This window comes from Numenius arquata, chromosome 10 (genome assembly GCF_964106895.1).
Source record: "Numenius arquata chromosome 10, bNumArq3.hap1.1, whole genome shotgun sequence".
Lineage (NCBI taxonomy): Eukaryota > Metazoa > Chordata > Aves > Charadriiformes > Scolopacidae > Numenius > Numenius arquata.
In genome coordinates, this window is record NC_133585.1 from 42,788,740 (window position 1) to 42,813,254 (window position 24,515).

Here is a 24,515-nt window from a genome sequence, read left to right on the forward strand (position 1 = left end):
ATTTAAAGAAATGTTTCTTTGCTTGAACCAGAAGTCCAAATCTGCTCGGTTCATTTAAAATATTTTTTTTTTTTTTCTCAAGAATAAATGAATAAGCAGTTCCTTTTGTGGTTTTCCTGATGCTTGGTGACTTGCTATTATTCTTCCAGCAGAAAAAGGATCAGACGCTCATATGAACAGATGTGTCCCTCCTCCCCAGCCCCACACTAGCCCTCTCCCTTTGGAAAATAAAGGTGACGGGGCCTGGTGTTTGACTAAAAGAGGCCATAAATCTTCTGGGGATATACTGCTATGTCTTTGCGCGTAAAAAGTATCGAGGAAAGGAAACAGGTTAAAAAGCAAAGACTCCTCGTAATAAATCATACGCTGTGCTTGTGTTTTTTTAACTCTTAGAAGCGCAGGGCTGCTTTAATGAAGTGCTAATGCCAGAAGCCCTTCTGCTTTGGGGCGCCGGGCTACGGGTAAGGCAGGGGGCATATTTCGGGATGGAAGATGCCCACATATCAGCGCAGCCGACTTTGCAGAGGGGCTGAGCCCCCGAGAGGCTGCAGCCTCTTCCCCCACCCCGCGAAAAGCACACGCTGACCTGGCCGCAGCCCTCGCTCCCTCCAGGCTCGTCCCCGGGACTCACGGGGACTGGCCCAGCCGCACGGAACGGGACAGGGGGCGGGTAGCGACCCGCGGGACGGCGGCGGGGGGGGAACGAAGCCCCGACGGCAGCGGAGCGGCGGGGCCGGGGGGCGGCAGGTGAGGCCGGGGGCGGCCCCGCGGGGGCGCGGCTGCGGGGGGGGGAGCTGCCCCCCACCCCCGGGCGCGGCGCTGGAGGCCCCGCATCGCTCCCGGGGCCGCCCCCTGCCTGCCCCGGCGGGGCGGGCGGGCAGCGGGCCGGCGGCGGCGGGGCGATGGCGGGGCGGCGGCGGCGAACGCTGCTGCTGCGCTGGCTCCTGCTGGGGCTACTGGGCGGCGGCGGCGGCGGCCAGCCCGGCGGCGGCGAGTATTGCCACGGCTGGGTGGACGGGCAGGGCGGCTACCACGAGGGCTTCCAGTGCCCCGAGGGCTTCGACACGGCGGCCGCCACCATCTGCTGCGGCTCCTGCGCCCTGCGCTACTGCTGCGCCGCCGCCGAGGCCCGCCTGGAGCAGGGCGGCTGCACCAACGACCGGGAGCCCCCGGACCCGGGAGTCACCGCCCGTGAGTGCCCGGCGCCCCCCCCACCCCCGCGGGTCCCGGGGCGGGCGAGTAGCCGGACCCCCCCTCCCCGCCGAGCATCCCCTCGGGCGCAGCCCGGCCGGTTTGCGGGGCTCCCCGGCGCCGCCCGGCTGGTCCCGGAGGGGGGGGGGGGCAGGAGGCGGGCGCTGCTCCAGGTGCGCAGCGGGGGGAGGCACCGGGGGTGCGGGAGGCAGAGCGGGGATGCGCCCGGTGGCGTTAACTCCGCCGTCCGGAGGGGTGCCAGCGGTTGGGACCGTCCTACCTGGAAGGCGCAGGTTGTGTTTTAAGTTTGCATCGGCAAACTTAGCTGTGTCTGCTCGGCTTGCTTTTTCCCGGGGGTGAGCCCGGGCTCCGGTGCTCGGCAGACGCAACCCCGGCGTGCAAGGGGCCGTCGGGTTTCCAAACAAAAGGAATCCGGCAGCGCAGAGGGAGACTAGTGTCCCAAGTCACACGTTTTGCCCTTATTTTCCACCTTAGGAGCGAAAGCGGATTAACAGCATCTGCAGCATTTGAGCTTTGCCGTCAGATTCATGCTGTTACGTTGGACAAACCCAACAGTTTTGGGGGGTGAGGGAGGGGGAGAGGAGGGTGATTCCAGAGCAAAACCTAACTGGAACCAGCAAACGGGACGCGGTGTAGACAGCTTTTACCATTGATAACTATTAAAACTGTCAGCAGAAGGAAATTTTGGCTGGTATGTGCAGGGTTTAAACTTTAATTTTGTTCTGAGGATAATGGTCGGAAGCTCTGTCTTCTGAGCAGCTGAGTGTGTCCGTGGGACTGAAAGAAACGGTGTGGGGCTTCGTAATCTCTGTGGAGTGCATTTCTACGCAGCAGAGCTGTCACTTAGTAGGCTAACGCGCGTGGCTTTTCTTATTCTTTCCTCTCCCAGAACCGATCTACGTCCCATTCCTCATTGTTGGATCAATATTTATTGCTTTCATTATCGTGGGCTCTCTGGTAGCCGTTTATTGTTGCACATGTTTAAGACCTAAACAACCCTCGCAGCCAATACGGTTTTCTCTGCGGAGCTATCAGACCGAGACTCTTCCCATGATCCTGGCCTCGACGAGCTTCAGGACGCCGTCGAGGCAGTCCAGTACCGCCACGAGCTCCAGTTCGACCGGCGGCTCGGTTCGCAGGTTCTCCTTTCCCCGGGCAGAGCCAGGGTGCCTGGTGGCATCGCCGCCTCCGCCGTACACATCTGGCTGCTTCCAGGCAGCCCACGCCGTCCACCTGACCCAGCCGTCGGGATTTCTGGTGTCGCCGCCGTACTTTGGGTATCCTCTCCAGCCAGAGCCTGCCCTCGCTGGGAAAAGCTGCTCCGATTTTAGTCAGAGCTGAAAGGAGTTGCCGAGAAGTAACGGGGCCTTGGGAAGCTGCTGCTGGGTGTCACCCCGACACGCTCTGGGGCTGCAGAAGTCAGAACCGTTCCCGTGGGTGAGTTGCCCTTGAAAAGTGCAAGGTCTCGTTTGGGACCTCATTTCCCAAACTTGGATCACACTTACGAATGAATTGTAAAATACTCCAAACTTAGTTGCTCTAAAAAGTGACTGCTCTTATGGTTCGGTCTAATCTGCGCAGAACGTGTTCAGAGACAAGTAGAAAAACTGTTTTGGGATAAAATTACTCATTTCACGGCATTATAAATGACATTTTAACCCTAAGTGCTATTAACTTAGCTGTTAATTTAGTTAACAAACGGTGGCTGCGTCCCACTGATAATAACCAGTCTAGTTCTATAAAGCAGCAATAAGCCTGAGAAGTAAGAGAGGAGCTAAACTGAAGAGAAGAGTTTGTGGATCCCGAAAACAGCTGACTGCTTCCCACTTCCGTGAGCAATGGAAATAGGAGGAAGCATTTTACTATAGATATCAAAATGTGTGGGGTTTTTAAAGTACACATAATATACCTGAACTTACGCTGCGTATTTCTATTAGTAAACTTTAACTACCATAGGTAAAACTAGTACTAATTATGCTAGTTGAAAACATGCCAATCCCAAGCAGCCAAATAATTATCTATGAGAAAAGCAGAATGTATTCAGCAATATCACTAATAATTTCTCCGCATAAAATTCTAAAACTGGCGTTATATTAAAGCATATTTCAGAAGGAAGTATTTATTGTTGGCTTTTTGCTCAGCAACGTGTTAAGTTGGACAAACTGATGGTAAAGTTCTATTTGTAAAATTAGCCGTGTATAAAATGTAAAGACAAGCTTGTAATTTAAAATGTATTTACAGCATTGACAAGACTAATTATTTAGTAGTCACACACACACACGAATACCAATAAACTGTGTGTTTGAAATGTTGTGTCATCTGTATGTCTCCGTACAGATAGTGTTGGATGAGCAAGTTTTCATTTTGATGGTGTAACTATACTCTGTTTTTTCCTGTTAAAAATAGTTAATTTTGCTTTTGTAAATGATTTACATCTTTTACTGTGCACCTGTTGTGCAGATTTAATATAATATAAAATTCTGAATGTATAGCAAACTAACAGATCAATTAATGTCTTTTATATGCAACTGTGGTAAAAATGTGGTAAAACCTACACTGATTAGTTGGGTATTTTAATTTAAAACATCCTGCCCTAGGAATAAATTTTGTTTGCCCTCCTACATTCCTTCACCCAAGTAAACCAACAAACCAAATGGAAGAAGAAAAAAAAACGCATCTAAACCAAACACATGCAGCAAGCAAATGGAAAATACACACGAAAAAACGCAGCCATCAAAGGGCTTCTCTGTATACTTATTTTTGTGAACAAACGAAGTCATTCTGCGTGTCAGAATCTGCAATATCAGAGGCTGAACTGTCCTATTTTATCAGCCCCAAACTCCCCGTCTATAGGATCTGTTAAAGAAGTACATTATAGCTGACCTATTTCTCCAGTGCTAGTGTAGCGGTGCGTGTTAAAATTACAGCACTTCTGAATGACAGTATAACTGCTCTGGGTTTTAGAAAAGCCCCGTTGATTCTTCCTCAAGAGTCAAATACAATTTTTTTTCTTGGCAAGTATCTATCAAACAGTATCTTAGCATTTATGAAAAAAAAGTTTTGAAATAACCCTTTTAATATATTTTATATTGCATAGTTAACGTTACAATCCAATACATACTACTATTGGAAATGTGGTTTCTAAGCAGAAGGACCACTTGAGTTGTATACAGTGATGTTTGAAGTAACAGGTTTTAGCTTGAATGTTGTACTTGTTAATTACAAACTAAAATAACGATACACAGGAGTGTATGTTTGATCAAAATCTAAAAAGTAGATTTTGAGTACTTGGGAAATTACTTGAAAGGTAAAGTGTTTTGCCTTGCAATTTTTAAGAAACAATCTTCAAGGAAGGGGGTGGGTAAATTTTTGCCCACCTTTGATGGTGTTTCTCAGGACTCTTTCACTGCACATTTGGAATGGATAGGAAACACGGGACTGTTCATCAAGTAAATTTTTGGAAAAATCATTTAATATTACAACAGATACCGGTTTGGAAACATCGAGATCTGCTGATCATTTCTGTATAAAGCAGAAACTGATAGTGAAACAGTTAAACTGTATTTTTTACAAGTAGAAGTCTTCAATTAGTAGAAATCTAGTAAACCAAGGCAACACGGATCCTTCTGGAAGCAGAAACTTGATTGATTAAGAAGGTGCAATTTTACATTCCTTTAAAGAGTGGTTAGTCATCAGAGGCACTGACGCAGGCGGTGGGTCGCTGAAATTCAGTGTTTTTCTCCGAGATGGGCTGTACCCCGGGAAGCCACGAGGTGGGCTCAGTTATTGCCCATTAGCGTTTGGGGGCGTACCCTGGCTGGGCCAGGCTGCCCCACCGCCATGGTCTCAGCGGGCTCGACAGGCAGATTTATTAATGTTTTAGCACAGGGGTGGGTTTTTGCGACACTTGCGTGTAGGCTTACAGATTTTAGTGATTATTCAGCCTAAAGTAAAGGCTGTGGAGTTTGCCCTGTAGCGTGAAACTGAGCCTGGTGGGGAAGAGCCCTCCCAGCTACTGCCTTTCCTCCCTTGATGCTGCGTAACAGGTTTGACCTCATAAAATGCTGGAAGAACTGGACACGCAGGAATAATTCCACTGAATCAGACTTGGAGAAGTCAGTGAGTTTATTATAGAGTGCGAAGCGCCGCGCAGATGGGTGGCCACAGAGCGTGACAAATCCTGCAGATGGGGGCGGTGGGCTCGTGTCTAAGGCTGGGAAAGATCAGGGGGAGTTAAACCAGCTGTGGTGGGTGACCTGTAAAGCAGGTGAGGTGGGGGTTACGCACCATCTGCCAACAGACAGACGAGAATCTGTAAGTTAAGAAGAATCTATAAATTATAGTTCACGTAGCCACCCTGGCAGTGACCTGTACAGCTGAAGGGAGGGGGCGGGAGGTGGCCAGAATAGAAGCCCACCGACTGACATGCTCGTTGCCTGTGCCGGGCGTTTCCAACGCAGGCGGATGCTGGGTGCAGGTGAGAACCCTGAATTCCCTGCCTACAGAAAAGGACCTAGCGACACTGGATGCTTCTGTGTTTTACAGAAAATAGACATTTTCCCCAAACTTGCAGGCAGAACACAAGTGGCATTCTGATACCCCGTTTCAATGACTGATGGAACGGTTTGAAGGGCTGGATGTACACTTGAACCAAAAGAAATGGCTTGCTATCAGAAGTAACGTGTACACAGTGCTTGCTTTACTGCCGTGCTTCTTTCTTACCACGGTAGGCGTCACTATTTATTTTGAAATACTAGAGTTGGTTCATACTCACTTTAACAGAGTGACATCAACGTAAAATAAATCGAAATGAAACAAAAATCACAGCAAATTGATTATTGTCATTCACACACCACACGCACAAAATGCTTTCATTGCCATTAACGGGTAAAGGCATGTCTGAAACCCAACCCTTCCTTGGGCAAAGAGTAATAGTGACACGAATTAGATCAGCCATTTGTTTTGTATGTCTACATTTTGGGTTTCTTAAGCCTGCATCTCCAAAGTGCATAGAAACTCTTCAGCGCTAAGAAAAACATGACGTGTACCTGCAGGGACGTCTGAAGGATTTTATTTGAAACTCGGTAAGCGGTAGGGCGTATTGGCTACGCAAATGCATGGGTTATTTCTAATACTAATCCCACTGGAATATTAAAAAAAAAAAAAAGAAGTGACAGTTTCAAAATTAGCTTGTCGCTACTGCTGAGTTACAGCTTGACAGTAACGTTAAGGGGACGGAGTCAATTTTCGGCGCTGTTTTTCTGTGGACTTGATCCTCTGAACAGAGCTGCTGCTTTTGAGGGGGCTGCTGCTCCACAACACTCACGTAAACAATTTTTCCTTCACAATTACACCGAGGCTGTAATTCCATGATATGCCACCTTCATTAGCAAAAGCAGAAGAAACGCCTTTGTGTTCTTTTTATTCTCTCCACCTACGACTTTCGCAAATTCAGGGGGCTGTGGTGTAAATCAGGGGGGTGAAATAATTTAGCTTAAAACCAACATTTGCCATAAGAAAGGAGGGAAAGGATTTGAAAGGGAGCTGGGATCATTATAAACTGGACTAGAATCCAAATTTTTTCAATGGCCTGGTGACTGCCAGCGGAATAGAGGCGGTGACAGACCATGAGGTGGAACCTCCTTAAACCAGCTCTGCCACTGAAGACTGGGTATCACGCAGCTAACAGCGTGAAAGATGCATCTATTATCAAACCTGCCCTGACAGGATACAAAGCTTACAAAATAAATTCATTGTCTAGTGCGTACATAAAGAATCTGTCACCTGTCTACAAACAAAACTCCGTTTAGGTTTGGATAGACTGATTTTTATTCAGTGGGTGGGCACTGGTAGGGGAAAGAAATACCCGCTCGTATCATACCCAAAGGATACGGTATTTATCACTGTTCTATGAGAAAGGAGTTGATGTTTCCTTATTCTCGCTTTACCGTTCTTGTACTGCATATTTCTCTTTCAAAATATGGTATCAGCACCAGAGTGTGTTGCCGCTAATCGCTAAATTGCAGACTCCCGTGCTCCCCCCCCCCCCTCCTTTTTTTTTTTTTTTAAATAACTTTTTCTGGACTTCACATGAGAACTGAAAAAGACATCGGAAAAAAAAACCTTAAAATAATTTTCTGCTTTTTCAGTTTACCTTAATATCAAGAATTCTTTGGTATTTGTGAAATGCTACTTCTGATATGTCCCACTTTAAAGAATTCAAAACCAGGAGTGATGAGACATGTTTTCCCTTGAACGCAACCCCTAGCGTTTGCGACCAATCAATTCAGCCAAGCTTCTTCATTTAATGGCAAAGTTTATTCATTTTTTAACAATTAAAAGACAAAACATTTAAAATTTGCAGTTCAAAACATGCACATTCACCAAATGCCAAATGACATGTAACACTGCATGGAACTGAAAGTGTTACTAAAAGAGAAGAACTATTTATAAAACACAGTGCATTTAACATCCAGTTAAAACTAAACCTGAGAAACTACCATAAACACCGAGTCAAAAAGTCTTCATTCATGCAGCTTCATAATTTCCACGACAGTTTCAGCAGTAATGGCTTAGTGGAGCTGTAAAACCTCACTTCACCTTGAATGCAAATTTTGCTGTTACAGACTGACCGCTTTCTGCAGCGGTTCACACATATCAAACACTGAAAATCTTAATGAAAAATTACGTCCAAGTAGAAAAACAATATTAATGCATTTATGGCTTCTATTCTACAATAAAGAAACACCATAAAATATGATTTAAAAAAAAAACAAAACCCAAAACTTGTTCTGGTCACAGCTTTGCAATTACAAATCACTCTCTACACGGAAATGCTTTCATTGAAGTTAAAGTATCACCTCTCCGAAGTGCCCAACTTTGCACATCACCGCTCGGATGAGTAGTCCTTGTACTCACAAACAGTCCGGCTGAAGCCTACGCGAGGAACGGTTTGCATAAGCAGGGACCAGGTTTGGAATGCTAAAATATTCCTTTGTTTAATAAAGATCTATTGGTTAACAGCGAGGAAACTGGGGGAGCGAGGGCTGGGGGGTTGGTGGGTGGGAGGGGAAGGAGAAACTCATTTGTTGAGTTTTGTCACCAGTGAAAACATCCAGTGCCAAGAAAGTTGAACTGACAAACTCATTTGCGTACATAGTGATAGCTTCTCCATATATTATGAGCAGACTTTTAACGAAGGCATTAAAAAACAGGGAACAGCAACCACCATGCATTGCCTCGAACACTTAGGAATATTGTCTCATGCAGACAGAATGATAAATTCATCAGAACCACAAGTGCTTTTACACAATACACAAGAAAAAAAGGGAAAAAAAAACTTTGCTTTAAATTTAACACGCATCCCTAATTACTCATCATTCAAGATGGGTTTAAATGTAACAAAAGAAGTCTTAAGACACCTGACGCGCATCTTTGTAACACGGTGAATTTTATGGATGCATGTGGATATATAGGAATCTTCAGCTATCTCTTAGCATTTCAAAATATTTTATTTATCATTTTATACAAATAGAATGATGACTAAGTATAAATCTGTTGAAACTGCTTTGCAAAAATAAGTGTAAAATTAGGAAATGGCAAGAAAAAATTCCAAATACAAATTATCAATAGGTTGTTAAAATTTGTTTCCTGTTACTTACTCTTTTGAATCATTTATATATATATGTATATATTTAAAAATAATCAAGCAACAGTATTTATATAAGATATCCAATTTCTAAGTGGCACTGGTGCCACTTTTTGATGGAAATTTTTAATACTAACTTGCAATTGTTATGCAGTGCACACAAAGCAGGCAGAAAAGTCCATGTGAGTTCTGTATTTGATACAAATTTGAATTTTCAAACAATAAGACCAGAGGCATTGTTATGAGAATTTGTGCCTAAACTGTTTTTTCTTTAAACAAACATCTGCATGATCCCCTTATTTTAACAAAGATACGATGTACTAACAGGATGGTCATAGATTATATTACTGTGTACTCAACATGAAAATAAAGTGCATACTGTATACTTGACCTGATGTAAAAATGGGCACATGTAGATAAGATCATCTTACATTTTAAAATGGAATTGTATGAGCAACCAAAAAACACAGTTAGAATTGCCACACTGTCTTTTTCGCTATTTCCAAGAAGTGGTCTCTTCTAACCGCTAATTACCAGAAAAAGTACAGAGACAGGAGAAAAACACATCAGAAGTAATAAAAACGAAAAATGCACTTTGTGAAATACCACTTCAAATTCTGTAAAGATGTAAGGATGAAATGCTGTGATAAGACTATCTTTAAAACCTTAAATTACAGTCTAAATGTGCAATCTTTGAGCTGTTTCAGTTGCTTGCTTCCTTCTTAAGATAGTTAAACTGGGGATGTACTGCGTGTTATTTTCCACACACTGTATTACAATGGTGAGACAATTTTATTTCACAGGAAGAGTAAGAGATCGTGTAAATTTTTCATTGTTAAGTATTTTACAATGCATTCTAGTCCTTATGACATTTTCTGCAAAATCAGCAATTAAACCATTTAGGACAAAAAAAACCCAGTAATAATAAAAAATTTACCCACAGAGTACATGTATACATTGAGTCGTTTGACGTGAGTTAAGTACACTGAAAAATTGTAAAGGAGCAACAGTGTCATGGTTAATTTCAGAAATGTTTTGAAGTTGGTCATTGTCCCTTGGATGACAGAAAATAGGGATCCCCATTTTAGGAAAGGGGCATGCCCCCAAATTTTTTCTTGCTTTAGGTCAAGTGATTTGGCCCTCCCATATTGATCCATCTATTTATCTATGCCTGAAATGGCTTTTCTGAAGGCAGTTCTTGTCTGCATGACTGACTGGCAGCACTGTTTCTAGTGGGATACGTTCCCTTTGTCCCCATGTCTTCTGTTTTCTGTTTAAAGATCACTCCAGGAAGGCGAGAGGAAGACACTGCATTACATGCATATGAAATGCAGACTGCCTGCCCATTGATGCGCCTTCCTAAATATGTACTTTCATATAGTGCCTTTTGTTGGGCTTCCCATGTGTATTTATAAGTTTCTCCTGGAATGGAGCGTAAGAAACTTGGATAGTGCAATAAAGTTACATGTTAAGTGTTTAGCTAGATAAAAGGCGCGGTAAAGTCAACGTTTAGTAAGTATAGGACTAATGAAGGAGGGCAGAGAAAAGACGGGATTGGACGACTTGTTACTTTTAAGATGAAAGTGGATGATTTGGAGAGCAAAGAGGAAATTCTTAATTTAACAGATCATTGGGGATGCTGCTGTTCTGCCTTTCCATCAGTTGATCTCCATTCAAAGAAAAAAAAATCATTTCTATGTAATGCACAGAAATTTAATTAAAAATTGCTACTATAGAAAAATGTATTTGAAATGTAATTATGGTGGCTTTTAAACTCAGAATTAAACATGGACCAAAAAGCTACAAGATTTAACTAAATTCTAAAGTTAAAGTAGCTTTTCTTATTTTGAAACCTGATAATCTGATGGTTGTTGGGTAGTAAGCTGAGAAATACCAAGTATAACTACTTAAAAAAGTTACCACGATGCTCTCATTTAACACCTCCCTTCTTTTTTTTTTTTATCTTCTCTTAAACCAGGTGTGTGTCTCTTTCGTCAGTCACTTCCTCTCCATTCTTCATTAGAGGTGAGAGTATATAGGTATTCTGCACGACCAGTAAGTCGTAAAGAGGCTGCTGCAATGTATTTCACACCTTTATAGGAAGTGGCTTTAGTGCAAATAAAACAGTACATACCACAGACTAGTGAAGGGCATGCTTTGCTCTCTCTTTAAATGTATGCATTTCAAATAATTTTAGTATAAAAATGTTGAAAATTTAATTAATTTTTTAAATTAAGTTAAAACAAACTTTCTTTTTGAACCTACAGTACAAGCAGATACAACTAAGCATTGCAAAAGAATTAAAGTTTGTTAAAGGGAAGTAAGGCAGAGCAATTCTTAAAAATTGAACAAAGTAATACCTGTACTCAATTTTACAAGGTGGCAGCCATTTTCAACATATGCAATACAAATGAAAATAAGGGAAAAGCTTGTGTAAGGCCAAAGGTGCAAAGATTTGCAGTTTTGAAAGCAAATGCCATAAAGGCCACTCAAATTAGACTCACTCTACTGTAAATGTTTCTCCTGAAGTGTGTGGAGACGCAAGCATGCAGTTCTGAGATCAGGACTGGAGTTAATTTCCTTTCAAATTATTTCTAACAACAGAAAACATTTATGGAACTTCTTTGGCAAACGTTTTTAGGTTAGTTTGACACAAACGTCTATAAACGTCTTGACTCAAAAATCTTTTTCAAAGAAGGTGAATTAACACCATTAAGATACTATTTTTTTTTAGCACTTGTTGAAATCAAAGGCTTGTTATCAACTGTATTTAAATATATTAACACTTAAAAACCTTCACAGGTGCTAATGGTCTGTCAATGTAAAGTATGTTTAGCGATCTGACCATTGCCTTCTGAGTATATGACCAGTATTGATTCAACTTCAGTGTAAAATAAGCAAGCTGGCAAGATACAAGGTAAATTCCAATCCGTTTACAAAGGCTAAGCAAATACTCGTTAAAAAATTTAGAGATGGTGTGTTACAGTATAATTGCACAGTGCTTATGTCTACTGAATACACAAATCCAAACTTTATGGAACAAGACCATCACAGATCTTTAAATCTCTGATAACTGGGCATTAGATGCAGCTCCCAGCAAAGATCTAGTAGTCCATCTCACAAAAGTAACTAATAAGGCCTAAATCTCGAGCTGTGTCCCTTCACCATTCATCCGGCCTTTGTTTTGTGGTATCATAAGCTCTTATTACTTCAGACTGGGAAACTATTCCATTTTCATCTTGAGAGAAGGCGTAGCCATCTGCAGATATAAAACAAAATAGAAGCCAATTAAGTTTTGATCAGATTGTTAAGTTGTTTTTATTAAAGCTTTTAACAAAAAACCAAAGGTCAATAGGGGGGAATAAATGTCTTTTTCTTACATAATTTTACAAATATAAAATAGCAGAAAGAACATTGTGCAGTATCTTAGGAACGAAGAGAAATCTACCAACAGGCAAAGAAGATGGTTTACTGCATTTAAGATACTATATCTTTACTATAAACAAATGCAGTGAAAGGTAGAATTTTAATTCTATATTGCTAATAGGTATTACTTTTGATTTGTCAGTGAAAACTTACGAAGCAAGTTTTGCTGCAGAGAGTCAGAGCGATACAAGTTCACATGGTTCTTCTTGAATACATTCTTCAGTAGTTGGGCTCTTTCAGTTAAGCTAGAAAGAAAGTGGACATGCGTGAAAAATATTTACTCATTATAGTATCCCTTTATCTTTGAGTCTGTTAAACGAGAATTAGTTATTAAATGAAAAGTGTCCATTCTCCTTTTTCTTTTTAAATTGTGCCTGAACTAATTACTAAGAAGATGATTAAAAGCGTGTGTGAGGGCAGATTATGAAGTCCAGATCCCTGATAATGTCTCTACTCGTCCCAGTACAGGCAAAACATCTATTTGAACCACTGTTGTGTGCTGGCAATGCAAATAAATGAATAATATTGTGAACATTTGAGCATGACTCCTTTAGAAACTTGTGGTGTAAAGAGAAGTCACTGGCTTCCTTGATGTAGCGTGGCCAGATTAGTGCCAGGCTGAACTACAGTCTTTGTTTTTTTTACATAACAAAGTGCTCTCGGCCTCTACTGACACAGTACCCCATGGGGATGGGAAAAGGAGGAGGGAAAGTCACATCCGTGGCCATCAGCTGTGTGTACAAAAACATACTGCTTCCATGAAAAGTGTTCTAGCAAGGCGTGTTCCCCACGAAACTCTAGATGGTGTTTTTCTGGAGATCATACACAAATAATAGACTATTTTTATTACTAGAGGTTGGTCACTTCAACCGATCTCCTTCCTTCCCAGCAGTACCCAGTCTGTTGTGTTATGTGGTTATTGTGCTATAATGTGATCCCAGCGACTCTCCATTTCAGCCCAAGTAGAAAACAGGAATATTAAACAGTTTTTAAACTGAGACTCAAGCATCAGCTGAATCCTGCAACCTGTAGTGAATGTGTCAGGTTTCCTTACCGTGCATCTTTCTTACACTTAAAGTTCTCTCAAATAGGACCCTATGTTACTAAATAAATAATGGACTAGCCATAGCTCAGAAAACTTTCGGAATCTGACAATTTTCATAACGTATTAAAGATGTTCAAGGGACTATATTAAAAAAAACCTCACATAAAACCTTCAATTTCTTCCTCTGAATTAGAGCCTGTGTTTCAGAGAAATACCAGCCTACCACATAAAGTTTTCCAGTGCTGAAAAACCCAGCCCACCCCCAAGTGAACTGGTCTAAAAATTAGTTCACTTAGAAAGTATCTTATGTTTACTCTGAGTATATAGCGATTCGCCTTGTTTTTGTTATAGCTTTGCTAGATTATCAAAGTTGTCTCCTGTGCAAGGACGTAGGATAACAGATTCACATACCTGCATTATTGAGTTTTGATTAGTCAAATTACTTTTTAATATTATTGTCAATTAGCTCAACAGACTTACCTTCCCAGGCTACTGACCACACTAAGTGGTGCAAGGAATGGAATTAGATTGCTTTCCTTACTAGATTAGCATTCAAACCATCACATTAGAAATGTTCATTCGTTCTTCAGCGAGTAGACACTTCTTATCTATGAAGCTGGACCATTGTCTTAAACTGACGAGACTAACTGTCTCCTCTTTGTGTTCCCCTCCAGTCCCATGGTTAAAGCACATACCAGGAGGTGAGAGCTTGGCTCTTCCAAGTTGGAAGAGGGAAATAAACCGATTATTCCCACACCCACAGAGGAATTCTAACTGCAAAATCTACAGGGTAAGGGGACAGGCAGGGGAAACTGCTTCTGTGGCAATGTTTTGAATGACAAGATGGAATGAGACTTCCTTGTAATAAAGTAATTAGGTACCAGTTCCAGGAAAGCAGCTGGCATCTGCTGACTGAACCAAGCATGGAGAGGCTGCAATACCGAGACTCACCTTACTCAGTGTTTTCATAAGATAGCTCTTTGGAGATTTGTTTGTTTGTTGTTTAATATTTTTTTTGGTCCTAATTGCTCCTCTAGGCTGTGTAGGAGCCTTATTTTTTAGTTCAGAGCTACAAACTGTTAAAGCGACAAGATCAATAAAAAATTAGGGACTGAGGTTTAAACCACAGGGATACACAGAGTGAGTAAGTATCTTCATGTAAGATGGCAGGTCAAAGAGGTGGAAGGCCATGCAAATACTTAGATACAGTTATCAGCTGTATCTCCTCTGCTATACATCTGAGAAACCCTTCTTCATGTGAGTCAAAAGCAGCAAATTTATATGTTATTGTCTAATAAAAAACTATTTTATTAAAAACATAGCAGGTCTATTCTAACATTCTTGATACCATCTCTGTTCTTTGTTTGTGTTCCAGAATGAAATGTTCAGTTTGCTCAAATGCTAAGCACTGAAAATACTGCCTTAAGTTTTACAGGAACACGAAGTAAGCACATTTCTTAGTTTAAGTATAATGAAGTTTCCACTGCACAGATCTGATTGCTGGTACAGAAAATACAAATAAAGTAGGAAATACCTTTGGGAAAAGAAAAGTGCTTCCAGCTATTCAGGTATTAAATTCTGCTCTATTTCTATACTCGAAGAAATATTGCAGGCTCTTTATTATGAATCACCCTGTTGCCATTCAAACGCACATTTAAAAATCTACATGCAAAGTCAAGAAAACACGGTTTCATAATTATCCAATGGTAAATCATAGTAACTAAATGCCTATGCTCATTATGTGTACCAACATGGACAAGCAGAATATTAACTATTTTTGAACATGAAAAGTATACATTATTTTCTGTATTTTATTTACAGAAAAAGTTATCAAAAAATAACTATTTGATCTTGCATGAAAAGCACTACAATTTAAGAATAGGACATTCCTTACCAATTAAAATACTGGCTTTGCAGTGGTAACTGCAGACTTCTGCAATTTAGGAGACTAAAAAAAGGTTTGCAATAGTTCAATCAAATTTCTGAAGATGCAAGCAAGTCAGTTCATCAGACTGTTTGTTGAACAAAGAATACTTTCTCCATAAAGGGTGAAGTTTTGGCTCTTTAGCTGAATTAAGATATAATTTTTTAAAAAATCATGGAGGGAATAAACCCTTAAGAGATACCAAGATGTCTAACATCCATTGATTTGTACGCTAGGTGGATGCTTGCATACTTTCAAGAATACAGGTCTAAAACCATCTTTGTGGAGAAAGAATGGATCTAAGAAAGACACTCTAGCAGGTAACTAAACCACCTTCATGAAGCCCTCCTAACAACTTAATCGTGGGATAAAAATGTAAAAATGTATAAAATTGTAAAATAATGTAAATATTGTAAAATATTGTAAAATATATAATGTAAAATAATGTAAAAATGTATTTGTAAAACCAGTGGTGAAAACACCAAGTTCCTCTTACGTAAATAAGAAGGGATTTGGAAGACATTCTGTAGGAAAAGTGTACTGCCCAGACAACTGAAATCAAAGTAGCTGAATTTGGGAATAAAAGAGAAGTCTTGGGAATGCGAGCATGGAACACTAAAAAGGTACACTACCTTCCTTTCTTCTACATCCACAAAATGTTCCCCTTTTAGCACTATCTAGTACTAATGTCTGCTTTCTTTTCTGTAATTCATTCTTTTAGAAATTTTGCTCTTTCCAAAAGAGCACACAGCATAGAGTGCTTCTGGCTCAAAGCTCAGCACATTGATACAAGAGATGGTTAATTTCAAGGAAGATCTTGTCCTGAAGCTGCCTGAATGAGCACTGCCACCTGCAAGAGGCATCCAAAACAATCAATTTATATCGCATTTAAAGCACTGTTGGATCTTGCAGTGATGAGGAAAAGTATAGTCAATGCAGGAATTGTCATCAACTAAGGGATTCTGCAGCACTTCCAGTATGAAGCTGTTGTTACAAAGACAGCATATAGAGCCTGATGGGAGACACTATACAGGTATGCGCTCCTATGTTGCCAACCGCACTAGACTAGGTGTTCCACAAGTGGTGGGATGAGCTTACAGGCCTAGCAGTACCTCCCCTGGTATTTGTCTGTGGTACAAGGGAACATGAACTCCCCTAGAAACAAAAAACTCTCGTGAAAATAATTTCTAGGAAAAGAAAGGAAAAGTAGGAGCAAACACACAAGCGGGATAATCCAACCATTAGAAATGGTGGTCATCACCTTGGTATCCAATGTAATCTGGCCTCAACTTGGTAAATCCTAGTAAGCTGATTCCCACAGAACTGCAGGAGGGATACAGTAATATTGAAGTATAAAGGGGACTTAAGTATCTTTATGAACAAAAGGTGCTTCCTGAAAATTGAACCTAGAATAAAATAAGTGGCTGTTTGTGTTTTTTCTGGTCTCTTTCCATGCATACCTCAGCAGGAAAAGCGCCTTCTTGGCTAAGCTCTTTGCCATGAAGATACTAAAAAACCAGCAGTCCAAAGGAAAGAAAGAACAGGAAAATCAAGTATCAACAGTTTCAGCTTTTTTTTTTCAGACTTCACAAAACTCATGAAAATGAAGACAAGGAAAGAAAGCTCTAGCTCAGCCAAATGGCACTAATGAATTGGAAGGGAGTGAGAATGGGGCTTTGTCATCTCATACACCCGTTCAACAAGCGCTTGCTACAAGTTGAACTAGGGTTAAAGTGTCTGAAGTATTTTAGTGAGCGCACACCTTTACGCTGAGTTTACACATAGAAATAATCCAAATGTTCAGTCTTACTTTCTCCCTTTTCAAACTACCTGCCTGACCCATGAAGGAGGACGTAACAAGGGAATTCTTGTTGAGTCTTAGTTTATCCTATCTAAGGTAAGAAATAATTTTGTCGAATTTATTTGCTCTGGACTTATATTAGATAGAAAGCCAGCTTGTTCTATTTGATTTCAGCAAATCCTAGACAGATTTTGCTGTTTTCCCCTATGGCACCAAGAAGTTTTTAAAAATTTATTTTATTTCTTGTATTGTGCATAGGCTCAATTTATAACTATGGTAGTAAGTGATGCAGGTTTAAAATCACTTTGTATTAATTGTTAACACAGTCCGAAGTTACAGAATTCAAAACGTACCTGAAGTTTGTTCTATACATAATAACTAGAAACATCAGTCAGCTACAAAGAAACACATCAGTTAAAGCCCTTGGCAAAATCTACATCGAAGCGCATGAAAAAAAACCTATGTGGCTCAGTAGACCTGAAACCTCTTTACAGATGCCTTTTGTTTGTATGCATATACAAAGACAAAAATAACCTTTTGTCTTTGATACATGTATAAGGCTGAAAATATTAAGCATTTTTTAATGACAATGACCTACAGATTTTTCAGATTTTTACAGTACCTCTTGCCATGCACAACTGCCCCAGGATCCTCAGACTTTGCTTCCAACTCCTGAACTTCATCTACCAGTGTCTTAAAAGTGGCTCTCTTTACTCTGTAAGAAGTATAATACTGCCAGATTTACTCTTCTTGAAAGTAAAAGAACAGATTAACACTTGTATAAACATTCAATTTACAAATCCATTTTCCCAGATGACTTAAAATTAAGCTTTACAAGAAGAAATACTATAAAGCAAGTCTAAATAATATATTTTATCACCTGTTCTTGCAAATTAGAAACAACAAATATTTATAAAAAATACATGACAATTATCGAAACATTTAAAATACTAATAACAGTTGTAATAAAGTTTTTCAAAAAGAAACAAGGTGAAAAGTAATTTTATACAATCACCAGAGATGATCTTCATTTACTTTTCTTATATTAGTAATTAGAACACACATTTAAAAGTCTGTACTTTCTCCTGTAAACCTCATCATTTCTGTACTCACACTTTGTAGACTACATCAAAAAGTAAAGCTGTCATAGGAATACATAGAAGTCCCATCCAAAACACTCCAGAGCTGAACAGCATAGCTGCCTGGAGGGAAAAAAAAGCACAAAATGTGATGTTATGACAAGAACTAGGGAAAAAGCCTTAGAAATATCAATTACTTGGTTAAGGGTATCAAAAGCAAATTTAAATGAACCATTCCAGACTCTCTAATGTGAAATAAAACTTCAATTCCTTTCTAAAATCCCCTGAGTTGCTATAGAAATTCACTAGATAGCAAGTGCTAATTCACGTTAAGAAGCTGGTAGAAAGACCACACCGCTTAGCTCTTTGAGAGGGGGAATCTACCCCTCCACAACCCCGCTCTACGCCACTATGCCGACTGTAGACATTTCCATTAAAATCAGATTTATTGAAAATCCATCCCTCCCACCCACACAATCTTTTTCAATACCTTATGAGCACAATTTGTTATTCGCAATCATCCCTAACAGGATATAATGGTTCCTGACCCGTCACAGGGATATTGGACACTGTTACAATCATTTTGCGATATAACTTGGATCAGAGTTCTCTCCAGCAGAACTCACTGTACCACAGTTCCCACACTGCCACAGAACTGCTTAAAAATGAGAACTAAGAAAACGACTAATTACATAATTATGGAAGTATGCAACACATTGTTAAATGAAGATCTAACACATTAACTCAAGGTGAAGTATTTGCAAATCAGATCATTGCTTTTAGCTGCGTGTTTGCTTTTTTATACGCTGCTTTATATTAATACATAGAGATTTCTTCTGTTCATAACTGAACTTGGTCTGTAAACACACTAAAAAGCCAAAACAAACATCATAATGTACGGACATTAAAGGAAAAAGCCACTTTAATCTACCCTTGTAATTCATGCCCAAGTATCGACATCGATAATATTATGGATGCAAAGAGTATGATAAATATATAATGAAACATATTACTGAAAGATTGTTTTGAGGTCAGTATAAAAATTACCTTTGTAATGTAATTAGATTGCAGAGAGATTGAAAGTAACTGCTACACAACGATACTCTTTCAAATCCTTTGCTTCATTACTTGAAGACTAATTCCTTTCAAAGGTTAGACCTCAGTACGTAACTAAAATAAACAAGCTGAAATTTTCCTAAGATTAATTACCAGACACAAGCAAGTAGCTACAGCAGCTAAAGTCTAATTTCTGAATGTGTATATATGAACATTTTAGAATTCTACTTGATATGTTCATATGTAAAAACAAAAAGTGAATTGTTTTCAGAAAAAAAAAAATCTTTCTCTTATAGGTAAAAAGTTCTATTTACCTTGTTTTCTTATCCAGATTCCTGCTGACACTGATTCTTTGGAAAGCATTAGAATGTATTTGAACTGAAAATTTGGTAAACTTTCCACAGCTATGTTAAAAGGATACAGATACCACCCTGAGATTCTACTAATTATTTCTGCCAACAGCTGTCAGCAAAGGTGTAAACACTGAGCAGGAACAGGTTCAAAATAAAACAATTCACATTTTCAACGGAGAAACAAAAAAGAAAATTTCGTATCAGGAAGTGGAGAAAACGTATTAGCATGGTCACTTCTTAAGCAAAACACGACTTTTGACATACTTGATGAAATGCTCATTTCCTAAACCAGCAGCTAATAGGAAATGTTCATCACAACAATTTGCAAGACTTTGTATAATTAAGAAGCAATTAGAGAGACCAAGTTTCCTAAAAAGCAAGCAAAAGCATAAAAAATACAACTTGAAGTAATTACAACTCTTACTACCTACTATTAACAACATTTTTTAATTTATATGAACATAGCAAAGAGCTGAGCTTGCGTTAGCCACCCTGTAGTAAATGTTTGCTGGTGAAACAGCAAAAGTGATAATGTAGGTCTTAGGATGTTAATTCTGACCATTGTAATGCTAACTATGAATGAAGGAACAACTGGCGCCTACTATTCAGTCCATCCAGCCTTTGGCTTTACAAATGAACAACATGAATTGAGGAAAAAAAAAAGTTTTTCTGCGTCATATTTGAAAGCCTGTCAGATTTTTTTCCTTTTACAGAGTTAATCCAAACCTAAAAGATTTAAAGCCGACATTCGCATTAAAGACAGAGGGCCTCTTTGTATTTTTTGGACGAAGAGGGGAAAAAATAAAATCCCACAGAGGTATTTCCTTCCTTTCTGTACAAGAAAGCTCCCCCCTCACTCTGTAGAAAACATTTTTGTCTCTAACTTTTCACATCTCTCTACACATAGGCAGGTCATCTGGGAAATGGCAAACCAATCCTTTTCAGACAATGGCACTAACAGGAGCAGCCTGTTCTGGGGACGGACTCTGACTGCCTCTGTTCGTGGTTTACAAATTGTTCCTAATGTGAGAGATTTGTGGTCTATGCCAAGTTTTCCCCCTTTAGGCCTTGTGAAACCAAATGGAATCTGCCACAAAAGTGGCTCCCAGGGGAATTCAGAAGTAATCCAAAATGAGAGCTGGGAAACCTAGTTTATTGCAGGATTTACAAATCCTGCAGGGAGGATAAATAATTTTAGATAATAAGTCTGTGGAGCTCATGCTCAATATGAGGACTTTAGAAAGTGAATTAACATTGCTCATTAAGTGCATCGTACAGATTTTATATAAGTTCTTATTTTTAAAAAAAAGAAAGAAAATGCTGCCCTTTCATGGCTTAGTGGCAGATCAGAAATCCTGGCTGCAAAACATTTTTAATGTACTGATGAAGATGTACCGTTAGGAAATCACATGCCAAAATGAACAGAAAATGTTCCCTTTTTCTTCACTATGAAATATTCTACCGAAACAGCTAACTCAGATTTTAAAAAGCCTTCTGAAAGTAAAGAGAGAAAGATGAAAAGAACAGTAAAATTCTTGCTGCAGAAAAGCTTATGAAAACCACTTTCAGTTTATCTATTTCAGGTATCATCTATGTATGTGTCCTCTCCTTACAAACTACAGAACTATTAAAATAATACCTCCTCAACACCGTCAAACCAACTACAGTTTCTCCTCTCAACAGCCTACAGAGACAACTTCATAGGTTTTAGATATCTGCATGTGTTTGCCTTCATGCATGCCAAAGTACTTACTGTTGTAATATTAAAACAGATTTGCATTTAATTCCCAGTGCAGCGAAGTTCCAACAAGTGGGTTCTCGGAATGCCTCTAGTCTTTCTTCACTATTTAGAGTTTAAAAAACATCCCATAGGTCCTATTAATTAAGAACTATGTAGAAACTCTGCTTATTAGGTTTATCAAGGGTGTCCCTCCATTTTCTCCAAATACATTCAAAAGAAAAAGCGTTACAGGTACACAACGCACAGTACAAGGCACTGAAACAGAGGGAGCACCAGGGAGTCAGGAAGCAGATAGCTGTGGATATCTGCAGGCAGAATCTAGAAGTTCTTGAACAAATCTCCAATGAGACAAGAAAAATGAGTAAGGATAGACTAAGTAATATGTCTTCCCTTTTCCCTAGTTCCTCTCATTTTCTTCAGCTAAGGGTACTAACTAGTCCATTGCAAGATTACCGATTTCCTCACTGCATGTGGAATGCACAATTAAGATTCTGGTTTTAATTATATAAAGGCAAATAATAAATATTATCAATAGTAAAAACATATAAAAAACCTCACAAACACAGACGTACTATAAATCCTCAAGTTTCACAAAGCACTCCTATGGTGACATAGAGTATATGAACAGTAATGAAGCCTGACAGAGCAACACAGAGAATTAACTGAGGCTCAGGTCTCCTCCTACAGACTACTGTCCTTAGTTCAGTCCCTTGTTTCGATGAATATTTTAATATTCTAAGTATTCATCAGAACACACATCTTGCCTTTTCCTAAACAGTAAAAAAAAAAAAGCCAGCACATTGTCTCTTCTGATCTGGTAAATATTTGATTATTCCACACAAAGTGAAAGAGCAGAAGACACAGTTCTCTGCTCAATCACCCTTTCAGCAGAAAGCATTACCCTGAAAGCTGCAAAACAGAGAGAAACTTAAATCTGCCTTTTGTGTAACATCCATTCTGGGTTCACCCAGAATGTTGTTCTAGTATTTAACCATTGGATAAATGGGTATTTTAAAAAACATAGGTGATAAGGGTCTAACTGCTGGAGGTAGTTCAGGTTTGTGAATTATCAGATCAGCGTTTATCTCTAACCACAGTAAGGCATTTGAGCCCGGAAAGGGATGAAATGCAACACTGCACCTTAGTACACGTTTTTCTGACTTGCTCAGAGTGGTCGCTTATTTTCACATTGTCAATTAAGTTCATAGGCATTTAACGCCTTCCCTGCTTTTTATGAAAGCCTAGGTTACCTCAGTAAGTATTTCACATTTGGAAAAAAACAAACAAACAAACCAGCAATAAATCACGGTGCCAGGAATAGCTCTTATGAAGAGAAATTATCAGTTGTTATCTCTGTTGACTTTAGACAGAAACAGCGATGAAAGTGCTTTCAAAGATAAAAAGCAAGAAGAGAGTAAAGAAAAAAACCTCACAATAAATAGGAATACCTGGAAGTTTCCTCAAAAAGCTAGAAGGGAAAATGATACACAAACAAAAAAAGCTTCCCCAAGAATTAGGAAGAGAAGCAGGTTGTTAGCAAATATTTTATTTCTCTGAAGACCCAGAATTTTGGATAATATTTTAATCCAGATTGGCAATAAGCAGTGAAGCAGGAAAAAATTAAAAAAAATCAAAACAATTACTGGCTAACTCAGCATAACTGCCCAGATATTAGCCACTAAAGAATGGCTGTCTTCCACAAGTTTTGCAATAACCAAGTGAAAATTGAGAGACTTCAGTATTTGTTTACCATATAGGGCTCAAGGTGATTTTTACAAATAGAGATTGTCAACTGAGTTATCTGACAAGTTCCCTTAAAAGCATTACACATTACTACTCTTCATTGAAGAACTTAAGGAGAATCGTTACTTCTCAAATTTTAGGTGCATTATTTATAATTCCCCTTGCTAATATCCAGGGAAAGTACCAAAGCAATTTTCTTAAATATACAGGCATTAAAATTTATTTATTATGCTGTATTCTGCAAAAGTTATTAAAATAACACTTGCCTGATTTTAAAAATGCAAGAGACAAGTATCCATTAATAGCATCTTTTACAGCTGGAGGGACAACACAGCAGGGCGTAAGCCAGATGACCCTCACAGAGAACCTGTTGATGGATGGGCTGGAGGAACAGGCAGTGAGGTGGACTGAAAACTGGCTGAATGGCCAGGTCCAGAGGGTGGTGATCAGTGGCACAAAGTCTAGGTGGAGGCCAGTAACTAACAGCATACCTCAGGGGTCAATACTGCTGTAAGGTCCTGTTCAACATCTTCATCAAAGATCTGAATGATGGGGCGGAGCATACTCTCAGGACGTTTGCTAATGACACAAAACTGGGAGAAGTGGCAGATGCACCAGAGGGTTATGTTGCCATCCAGAGAGACCTCAAAAGGCCGGAGAAACAGGCTGACAAGAACTTAATGAATTTCAACAAGTGCAAAGTTCTGCACCTGGCAAGGAACAACGCCCTGCACCAGTGCATCCTGAGGGATGCCCAGCTGGAAAGCAGCTTTGCAGAAACGGACTTAGGGTCCTGAGGAACAACAGGTTGAACACAAGCAAGCAACGTGCCCTTGTGGCAAAGAAGGTGAATGGTATCTTTGTCTTAATTAGACAAAGTATGGCCAGTCAAGGGAGGTCCTCTCTACTCGGCACTGATGAGGTCACACCTGCAGAGGTGTCCAGTTCTGGGCTCCCCAGCACAAGAGACACAGACATACTGGATCAAGTCCAACGACGGGCCACAAAGATGATGGAGGGGCCTGGAGCACCTCTCATACAAGAGGAAAGGCTGAGAAAGTTGGGACTATCTAGCCTAGAGAAGAGAAGGCTCAGGGGGAATCTTATCAATGGAGATAGATTCTTGAAGAGAGGGTGTAAAGATGATGAAGCTACGCTCTTTCCAGTGGTACCCTGTGACAGGTCAAGAAGCAATGAGCACAAACTGAAACACAGGAGGTTCCATCTGAACATCAGGAAATACTTTTTTACTGTGAGGGTGACTGAGCACTGACACAGGTTGTCCAGAGAGGCTGTGAAGTCTCCATCCGTGGCAATATTAAAAAAAAAAAGAAAAAAAAGAAAAAAAAAGGCAGCTATCTGGACATGGTCCCGGGCAACTTGGACATCTAGACCTCCAGAGGTCGACTCCAACCTCAACCATTCTGTGATTGTCGACTAGCCTGAATACTGGCTTTGCTCTCCATTAGACTAAAACAAATTCCTGC

General features: G+C 40.0%; 2 protein-coding genes across 2 annotated transcripts in view; one reads left to right on the forward strand and one right to left on the reverse strand.

The window, feature by feature from the left end:
• Positions 1 to 902: 902 nt before the first annotated feature.
• SHISA3 (shisa family member 3) lies at positions 903 to 2,553 on the forward strand. Its single transcript, XM_074155152.1, has 2 exons — positions 903 to 1,191; positions 2,102 to 2,553. Exons 1-2 carry the CDS (start codon positions 903 to 905, stop codon positions 2,551 to 2,553), a joined length of 741 nt encoding a protein of 246 aa, XP_074011253.1.
• Positions 2,554 to 10,831: 8,278 nt separating this feature from the next.
• The window catches only part of ATP8A1 (ATPase phospholipid transporting 8A1), a 90,780-nt gene continuing 77,096 nt past the window's right edge, over positions 10,832 to 24,515 (reverse strand). Inside the window, exons 27-30 of the mRNA XM_074155163.1 lie at positions 18,170 to 18,258; positions 17,679 to 17,771; positions 12,440 to 12,531; positions 10,832 to 12,119 (exon numbers count right to left, since the gene is read on the reverse strand). Coding sequence (XP_074011264.1) covers positions 12,022 to 12,119; positions 12,440 to 12,531; positions 17,679 to 17,771; positions 18,170 to 18,258 — 372 coding nt within the window. The 3' untranslated portion in view covers positions 10,832 to 12,021. The remainder of the gene's footprint in view (positions 12,120 to 12,439; positions 12,532 to 17,678; positions 17,772 to 18,169; positions 18,259 to 24,515) is intronic.